The sequence below is a fragment of the Lontra canadensis genome, unplaced genomic scaffold (genome assembly GCF_010015895.1).
Source record: "Lontra canadensis isolate GAN:19392208 unplaced genomic scaffold, GSC_riverotter_1.0 scaffold29, whole genome shotgun sequence".
Lineage (NCBI taxonomy): Eukaryota > Metazoa > Chordata > Mammalia > Carnivora > Mustelidae > Lontra > Lontra canadensis.
In genome coordinates, this window is record NW_022631023.1 from 8,811,059 (window position 1) to 8,820,839 (window position 9,781).

The 9,781-nt window shown below is 42.8% G+C and overlaps 1 protein-coding gene across 1 annotated transcript; it reads right to left on the reverse strand.

Annotated features, from left to right (window-relative positions):
* Window positions 1-270: 270 nt before the first annotated feature.
* On the reverse strand, window positions 271-9,570 carry LOC116872251 (carbonyl reductase [NADPH] 1-like). Its single transcript, XM_032865364.1, has 3 exons — window positions 9,204-9,570; window positions 8,285-8,392; window positions 271-820 (listed from the first exon to the last, which is right to left on the reverse strand). Exons 1-3 carry the CDS (start codon window positions 9,490-9,492, stop codon window positions 339-341), a joined length of 879 nt encoding a protein of 292 aa, XP_032721255.1. The 5' UTR covers window positions 9,493-9,570; the 3' UTR covers window positions 271-338.
* Between the last annotated feature and the right edge of the window lie 211 nt (window positions 9,571-9,781).

Consider the following 9,781-nt stretch of genomic DNA (forward strand, 5'->3'; position numbering starts at 1 on the left):
CTCTTTTTTAAAAAGTTTATTTATTTATTTATTTATTTATTTCGTAGTGTTCAATGATTCATTAGTTACATATAACACTCAGTGCTCATCACAACACATGCCCTTCTTAATATCTATCACTGGCTACTCCATCCCCACTACCCCTTCCCCTCTGAAACCCTCAGTTTGTTTCCCAGAGTCATACTTTTTCTTTTATATCACAGAATATATCTCAGAAGACTTTACAGAATTAGTAGCCAATTCAGTGTGAGTACCCGATAGGGATGGTGATTTTTTTTTTTTTTTGTAAGGCTATTGTTGATGGTGTAAGAGTTGTTTTGGTCAAATCATGGCAGATATCAAATTGGGACCCATGAAGGGAACTGAGAGAGGATTCCCCATTTTTCTACTTTCTTCTCTATAAGAATCTCTCCCTGAGGTTTCTCAGAATCTGAGGGCAAAAGGGCCAAGTAGACAGCGATTTCTGCTCCTTCTTCTGGGCTTTTGATGGCTTTTGGTCCACCCATGTCTGTTCTCATCCACCCAGGGCAGCAGGCATTCAGTAGTATCTTGTCTCCTTTCCTCTGCTCACTCAGTTTCCTGGCATGGATTCTGGAGAGGACCATGATGCCCATTTTGGACACTCCATATAGGACTTCTTGTATATCAGGCCAGCCCTCCTCCTTGTGCACCCTGTTATTTACGTCTTCCACAAACTTGTTCATGAGCACCCCCAGCTCCTCTTCTGTGATGGTCTCACTCATAAACTTCTGCTGGAGTCCTGGACTGCAATGTTGAAGGGCTACGAAGCTCATTATGCTAGACACATTCACCACCCTGCCTAAAATATAACACAAAGAGTCATGAAGAATGGCATGCCTGAGAGTGATAAATACCAAAATTGCTAGTATTTTGTTCATTTGGGAGCCAATTACCAGTTTGCTATGAGTGTTAATGAAGACTGCCTCTGTAAACGAAGGACATGATATAGTTTTGAACCTTGTTTTACCCATAATGTCTCAGAGGATGTCAGAAAATGACCTCCTGGGACTGGGCAGTGCCCAGATGTTCCATAAAGAAATGATCATGCCTTGTAGAGGAACATGCTAAGCAGAGTGTAAGGAGGCACTCCCTGAAGTTATAACTAGAGAACCGCTTTTCCTTATAGGTCCTCCTTGGCCCACCTGAAGATCTTGTGGTCACTTGTATAGTCCTCTATTAACAAGTGTCTATTAACCAAGAAATGGCCAATCAGTTTACTGATGGCATTTGAAGGTGAGCAGACTGCATTGGGTTAGGGAGGCTGTTACTCTGGGCTGACCAGGTAAAAACAAATCACCTCAGTGGGCTGAGTTGCATGCTTTTTTCTCTAGGTTTGGGATTACATATCTTGGGAGCAGTGACAGAGTGCCTGGCAATATGGTCATGGAAAGGGGCAGAGGAAAGTGACATGTTAAGGAGATGGTATAAAAAGAAATGAAGTCCATGCTAACATAAGTAAACCTTGAGAACATTATCTGAAATAGAGAGGGCAGTCACAAAAGACCATTCTATATGATTCTGTACATGTATGTATTCTAAAAGGAAATGTACAGACAGAAAATATATTTGTGGTTGCTTGGGGCAGGGGAATGGGCTGGGCTGATGACAGTGTGCTGCTAGTCTTAAAGCAGTGATGGTTCCACAACTCTGCCCATTACTAAAATCCCCTGAGTTGGATATCTGAGATGGGTGAAGTGTGCAATATGTGGACTGTATCTCAATAAAGCTGTTAAAAGTATAAAGCAATGACATACTTCTTACTAACTCTTTTTTGAGAATATTATGAACTTGTATTGACATGTATAAGTAAATGGTTTACTATTTTTATATATTTATTTAATTATTTACAGATTTATTTATTTATTTTAGGGAGAGTGTGAGCGAGAGAGAGCACTGGAATAATGAGTAGGGTTGGTCAATGGAAGATGGAGAGAGAGAATCCCAAGAAGAGTCTCTGCAGAGCATAGAGACTGACCTAGGACTCAATTCCACAACCTTGAGATCATGACCTGAGCTGATGATACTAAGAGTTGACGACTAGTCCCACTGAGCCACTCAGGTGTTCCTATTTTTATGTTTAAATGAGTATTTTCAGCATTATAGAAAGGTTATGAGATGGGACACCTGGGTGACTCATTCGATTAAGTGTCTGCCTTTAGCTCAGGTCATGATCCTAGGGTCCTGAGATCAAGTCCCACATTGTGCTTCTTGCTCAGTGGGGAGCCTGATTCTTCTGCTTGTGGTCTCTCTGACAAATAATAAATAAAATTAAAAAGAGAAAGGTTATGAGATCATACCAACAGTAAGAGATTCAAGAAAATTAGAAAGCTCTCCTTTTTAATGTAAATATCCAGGAAGGACAGTCATTGTCACTTAACTCTAAGCTCCCTCTCACTAAGGATTGGCAGTGCCAGGAAAGTTCAGTGGAAGAGAGAATGACTGGCACTCTGACTCTCATGAAGTGGTGTTTAGAGAGAATGAAAATTAATGATAGAAACTATCTTAATATAACAGTCTTCTAAGATGAACACCTTTAAGAAAGGGGTCCTTTACTCTAGTCCTTTGTTTCACCTACAAGATGTTAAGTGTCAGGTTAATGGAACCTATTTCTCAAATGTTTTAATGAGTACTGCTGTAAACTATTGAACACTATGGAAGAAATTGAAGAAGACAGAAGGAAATGGGAAAACAGTTTATGTTCACGGATTGGAACAACATAGATTGTTAAAATGTCTATACTATTCAAGCACTCTACATATTCAATACAATCGCTATCAAAATAACACCAGATTTTTCAGAGAGCTAAAACAAACAATTCTAAATTTGTATGGAACCAGAGCAGACCCCAGATAGCCAAAGGAATGTTGAAAAAGAAAAGCCAAGTGGGAGGCATCACAATTCTGAACTTCAAGCTATATTATAAAGCTATAGTCATCCACGGTATGGTACTGGCACAAAAAGAGACACATAGATCATTGGAACAGAATAGAGAACCCAGAAATGGACCCTCAACTCTATGGTCAACTAATCTTCAACAAACCGGGAAAGAATATCCTATGGAAATGAAGGAGTCTCTTCAACAAATGGTGTTGAGAAAACTGGACAGCCACATGTGGAAGAATGAAACTGGAACACTTTCTTACACTATACACAAAAATAAATTCAAAATGGATGGAGGACCTGGATGTAGACAAGAATCTATCCAAATCCTAGAGGAGAAAGCACGCAGCAACCTCTTTGACCTCAGCCACAGCAAATTCTTACTAGACACATCTCCAGAGGCAAGGGAAACAAAGCACAAATGAACAATTGGGACTTCATCAAGATAAAAAGTTTCTGCAGAGAGATGGAAAGAATCAACAAAATGGAAAGTTGACCAATGGAATGGGAGAAGAAATTTGCAAACGACATATCTGATAAAGGGTTAGTATCTAAAATCAATAAAGAAAGTCTCAAACTCAACATGGCAAAAATAAATATGCCCATAGGAAATGTGCAGAGGATAAGAATAGATGCTTTTCCCAAGAAGACATCCAGATGGCTAACAGACACGTGAAAAGATGCTCAACATTACTCATCATCAGAGAAATACAACTCCAAATCACAATGAGATACCACTTCACACCCATCAGAATGGCTGAAATTGTCCACTCAGGAAAGAACAGATGTTCCTGTGGATGGGGAGAGTGGGGAACACTTTTGCACTGTTGGTGGGAATGTAAACTGGTGCAGACACCCTGGAAAACAGTCCGGAGGCTCCTCAAAAAGTTAAAAATAGAACTACCCTATGACCCAGAAATTGCACTACTAAATGTGCTTATCCAAAGGATACAAAAATGCTGATTCTTAGGGACACACGCACCCCAGTGTTTATAGCAGCACTATTAACAATAACCAGATTACAGAAATAGTCCAGATGTCCATCAATTGACGAATGGATAAAGAAGATGTGGTATACATATATATAGAAAGCAATGTTACTCAGCCATCAAAAAGAATGAAATCTTGCCATTTGTAACAACGTGGTTGGAAGTAGCATGTATTATGTTAAGCCAAACTGGTCAGTCAGAAAAAGACAAGTGTCATATGATTTCACTCATACCAAAAAACAAAACAAAACAAAACAAAAAACAAAACCCAACAGATGAACATAGGGGAAGGAAAGGAAAAATAAAATAAGATAACAGAGGAGGCTAAGCATAAGAGACTCTTAAGTATAAAGAACAAACTGAGGGTTGATGGGGGGTGGTTGGGGGATAGACTAAATGGGTGATGGGCATTAAGGAAGGCACTTGTTGGGATGAGCACTGAGTGTTATATGTGAGCGATGAATCACTAAATTCTATTCCTCAAACCAATACTACAGTATATGTTAACTATAATTTAAATTAAAAAAAATTTTAGTGAGTTCTTCTCAGATATATATTACTTACCACTAGATTTATTTTCAAAAATATTGTCTGCCTGTCTCACAATAGGAAAAATACATATTCATGATTCAAAAGTGCAAAAATAAGACAAGATGGGACAGAGGGACCCACACTGGGTAACTGGTATACCAGAAAGGCAGCTGCCTTTACTCACAGGGGCTCAGGACCATTTTCTCATGTACCTGTAGTGGAGATAGTAGATGGAAAAACTCTATTAACTTTCTGTAGACTGTTTGTAATGAGGTGATGCCTTGTTTTCTATTCCATATTGTCTATCTCAGGAAGTCTAGAATCAGCTATGAAAATATTGGCCTGTGTTAGGCGTGAAACCTGATGGGGAGTCAAAGGTTGTTGTAGGTGAATTCCTAGATGTGGATCCTAGAACCAGTCTCTCTTCCCCAAGCCTGTCCCACCCAATTACCACATTCTGCAAGGGGGCAAAGTGACCACCCGGGGCTTCTCCATAGAACTGGGTGAGACTATAGACCCTTCAGGACTGATAGCTCAGGACATGAAACAGTGGGGGCAGGAAACAAAAATAACTTGTGGAGCTTCCATATCAAAGACTCTGATCCAAACAATTTTGTCTTCTAGTCTACTCATGGCTTTCAAGAGTCATTTCAGGGACTCTGAACTAGAATGCACACACCTGTGCTCTAAGAACTGTGTGGGCATCTTGATGTCCTTGTGATAAGGCTGTGTGAGGGCATGTGGGTGTGTGAGATGTGTGTGTGTGTGTGTGTGTATGTGTGTCTGTGAGAGACTGTATGTGAGTGTGAGTGATCTGAGTGAATGTGTGACACTGTGTGTGAGGTAGTGTATAAAACCATTGCCCTTTCATAATCACTGTGGAAAGCACATTCCCCCAAGTTAGAAAGGACCCTTGCACTGGTGAGGCTGGGGTGTATGTTGGGCTTACACTTTATCCAGACCATTACTTTGTATGTGACCAGGGGTGTATTTTTAGGAAATCTCCCAGTCTCCAAATCTCACTGTTCTAAAGCAGAGCCATAGTGATCTGGATATTTTAGACATCATCTCCTCAGGGGTCACAACTTCAAGTGCATTACTTGATTCTCAAGGCCATTCACAGGCAGTAAGTTCACAGCTAGTTCTCATGACCTTTGATGATCTAAATTAATCACCTTCCCTAGAAGTTTCATCTTTTCTAATATCAAGGGGTAGCAGTTGTTAAGTGTCTGGATGATAAGAGATTTTCACAAAACACTTCACGGTTTTAAACTGTGCCTCTTGTGGTTTTCCCTGAGGTGCCTGGGGGCCCTGCAATGAGGAACATTAGCTCCAAAGAAGCCATGTCCTTTTATTTTCTGTTTCTCTTCCTTGATTGGGTAAAACTTGAGGACCTTGAGTAGTGAGAAGAACTATTAATTTGGATGGCACATGACCTCAGTCTGCCAATAATGGATCTTGAAATCCATTATTCCTCCATGTTCTGAATGGGGACAAGATATAAAATGTCTAGCACATCACATCTAGAAATGTCCAGCCTCTTGTCCTTTCTAGAATCACAATATGGCAGTGTGTGTGTGTGTGTGTGTGTGTGTGTGTGTGAGAGAGAGAGAGAGAGACCTTTAGTACTGTAATTTTCCCACCCAATTCCTCTAGTGGTTTTTCAGAGTACTAGATGTAGCAAAGCAGCTTTTCAAATGATGGTTGAGAACTTCTTCTTTAAGGTTTCCTTTGTAATTGTAGCATTGACAAGTCTGTATTTCCTCCTAATACTTTAGCTAATATCTGATGAACAAGAATTTTCAGATTTCAAACATTTGCTTGATTCCTTAGACATGAGTATACATTAATATCTTTTTGAAATAAATGTGCAGTATAATTTAAAGAGAAAAGGGAAAGACAGTAGTAAATGGTCTTCAATAAGTGCATATTATAATTTAAAGAGAAAAGGGAAGACAGCAGTTAATTACTTTCAAATTCAGGAATATGAATTTGGAGGATGGGATGGGAAAGCCATGGAATGTGGGATGGGATGTACATGGCCTAGATACTGATTGCCTGGTGGTGGCAATCAAGAAGGTGGTGGGCACCTCTTATTAGTATTGTTATTTTTTTGGCTCAATTATTTCAGCAAAACTCTTTTTTTGAAGGAAGGATTTAAAAAGAAGAAAAATCAACATCTGCTATCCCTCATAGTCCTTAGGCTCAGAGTTCTCTTTCATTTTGTCCTTCCATGACAAAAAAACAGATCAAACACAGGGCTCCAGAATGTGTTCAGCACCCACAGAGAACTGGTGAAGTCATTCAAGATTATCCTTCATGTCTTAGGTTGTGAAGTATGAGAGAGAAGGGACAGCATTTATTTGCTTTCGGTTATCCTAGCTAGGATTTCTCCCAGATAGTGTTCCCAAAGAGAGTAGAGTCCTGGTAACATGGCTGCAGTGGCTGGCATCCTCCCAAATAATGGAAGAACTCCTCCAAAGGCAAGAAAACCCTGCTTCCACACTGAGAATGTAGCTTGCATTTCCTTGTCCATGAAGTCCAGTTTCCCTGAGGCAAGACCTGTTTGATAAGAGCCTGCCTTAGCAAATGCAGAAGAGGACTCCCTCCTCATTCTGGTCCAAGGCCAACACAGCAAGCACCAACACTGCTCGGTAGGTGAGAAGAATTTCTCAGCCAGAAGTCATTTTCGCCTTCTAAGGGAATACCTGTAGGATGTGTGGTGGCACAAGGAACTCCATCCCACTCAAGTGTTGTGGTGAGTAAAGGAGTCAGGTGACATCTGAGAGCTGCCCTTTGAGATGTCAGTGAAGCCAGTGAATGTTAGAAGAAGTAGTAGAGCGTTCCAGGACAGAAGAGGAATTGGGGGCAGAACCGAGAGTCAACTGTACCCGCATGTTTTTAATTCAAGCCAGAATATTCATCTTCCTAAAAGTGTCAGCTTCCCTCTTAATGAGTGTAGTAAAAGGGCTGTGCTTCCCCCTATCACGTTCTCATGGGGTTAAGTATTATGGTAGTTGACAACCAAGGAATTATGGCAGTTTGTTTTGTGCAGAGCACTGAACCAGGGGAAGGGGAGTCGATGGGCCTGGAGTTTGGCAGGTCTGGTGACAGAGATGCCTACAAGTGATGCTCAGGCTTGGGCTTTGCTTCTGAAGATCTTTTGGGAGTAAGTGAGCCCTCAGAGAGTACAGAGAATACTCAGAGAGGAAAAGACTGAAGAAGCAGGGTGTCTTAGGAAGGTTGAAATAATCTAGAAATGACAGCTGAGAGTGTGATGCGGTTTGTGACCAGGTTGTGTGTGGGAAATGATAAGTGTTTTGGAAATGTAAATGTTTAGATGGCGGTGCAGGATGGGTGCTGGAGGGGTGGGATTTGGGGAGGGGTGGAGGGCATCCTGAGGAGAAGGAGAGGCAGGAAGGGAACTATGTGTGTCTGGAACTCTGGGATTGTTTTAGGTAGGTGACAGATATTAGCGGGACCTGAGAAGTTTGGAGAGTGTGGAGTCTGCTAGTCTGGATAAAATCCCTAGGAGAGACGGAGAGGGAGAAGAAAGGGTTCAGAAAGGAATCCTCGGGGATCTTCTCTTGTGAGTGGCACTAAGGGAGTAAAAGATCTCTCTGAGGAGTTTTGAATGATGACTGGAAGGATAAGACAGAGCCAGCTGTGAAGGACCAGTGAGACAGAGGACGCTGCTGACTGTGAGTCCTGAGGCAGAGGTACACTGTCCAGGTTGAGACTTGGTAATCATGCTCAGGGTGTGGCTGAGCAGGGAGAGGAGCCAGCATCTGTAGATGAGGCCAGAGAGGCAGGGGCCAGATCATTCCCGAAACACCACAGCTTGGGGCCCTCATCAGGCTCACCTTGGGGCTTCATTAGAGGCAGGAGTTCTGTGCACACATCTCGGGTACCAAAGAAGTTTGTTTTCATGGTCACTTCTGCTTGAATATGAAAGGGTGTGGGATCACCAGCTGTTAGGGCAAGAGGAGAACACATTAATAAATAATAGCGATCTGAGAACATTCCATGAGTGACAGTAACATTTGTTTTTTGTACATGCAATCTGGCGAATTCTCATTAATGTCTGCGTTAGTGAACTCTATTTTCCCAGTGTGTCGTATCTGCTGCGTTAATGCTGTGTAGCTTGGTAAGCTGGCATCATTCCAGGAGGCTAACGGAAGTGTGCCCAGTGGAATTTCTGTGTATGTCTCTTTGCAATTTGTTGTTTATTACATTTAAGTTAAACATTAACTGAGGGGGCACACGGGTGACTCAGATGGTTAAGCGTCTGCCTTTGGTTCAGGTCATGATTTCCAGGTCCTGGGCTGGAGCCCCATGTCAGAATCCCAGCTCAGCAGGGAGTCTTGCTTCTCTCTTTCCCTCTGCCCCTTCCCCTGCTTGTAGTCTCTCTCTTTCTATTGATCTCAAATGAATAAATAAAAAATCTTAAAACAAACTAACTAATTAAAAACCCAACCAAACAACCAAAGAAAAACATTAACTGAATGGCTGTGATCCAAACCAAATGAAACATACAAAAATCTCTGTCAGGTCCCTGAGATTGATTCATGGCTAAACCAAGGTGCTTTGGTTGGAAAGGCTTGCAACCTGCGGAGGCTTCTGCTCTCCCTCTGCCTCCAGTATGACCTCCTTCTGTAGGGAGACCCTTCTAGATCTTATTGGAGCTGTGGCCCCCACAGTATTGGTTCAGGCACCAGCCCCAACCCATCCTTGGTGGTCCCCTAAGGGAGGTTGGTGCCCTAAGTGTTCCTGTGTCCTTACGCTTGAATATGATGCCCGCGTTGTTGACCAGCACGTCCAGGCCCCCGTACTCCTTGTTCAAGAAGTCACGTAGGGCACGGATGCTCTGCAGGTTGTCGATGTCCAGCAGGTGGAAGCGGGGATTCAAGCCCTCGGCCTGGAGCTGCTGCACGGCCGCGCGGCCCCGCGCCTCGTCCCGCGCCGTGAGCACCACGTCCCCTGAGAACTGACGGCACAGGTCACGCACGATGGCGAAGCCGAGGCCCTTGTTGGATCCGGTCACCAGTGCCACTCGCTGGGACAATGACATGGCTGTGAGGAGAGCAAGCAGTACCGTCTGTGGTGAGCGAATGTGCTGTGGGGTACACGGAAGGTGGTGGTGCAGAGGTCTAGCGCAGTCAGAGATGCCAGTAGACAAGTGTTCTAGTCTTCAGCATTGTGGCTTTTAGTGCCCAAGGCTCCGCCTCAGTCCCTCCATAGAAGGAGGGGCCAAATGTCCTAGAAGGTTTCCAAATAACACTATCCCAGGTCTGTCCCTCCAGTAGCTGCACCCTGAGCCCAACCTAGGCTCCACCCTATTAGGATCCCTCCTCTGAGGC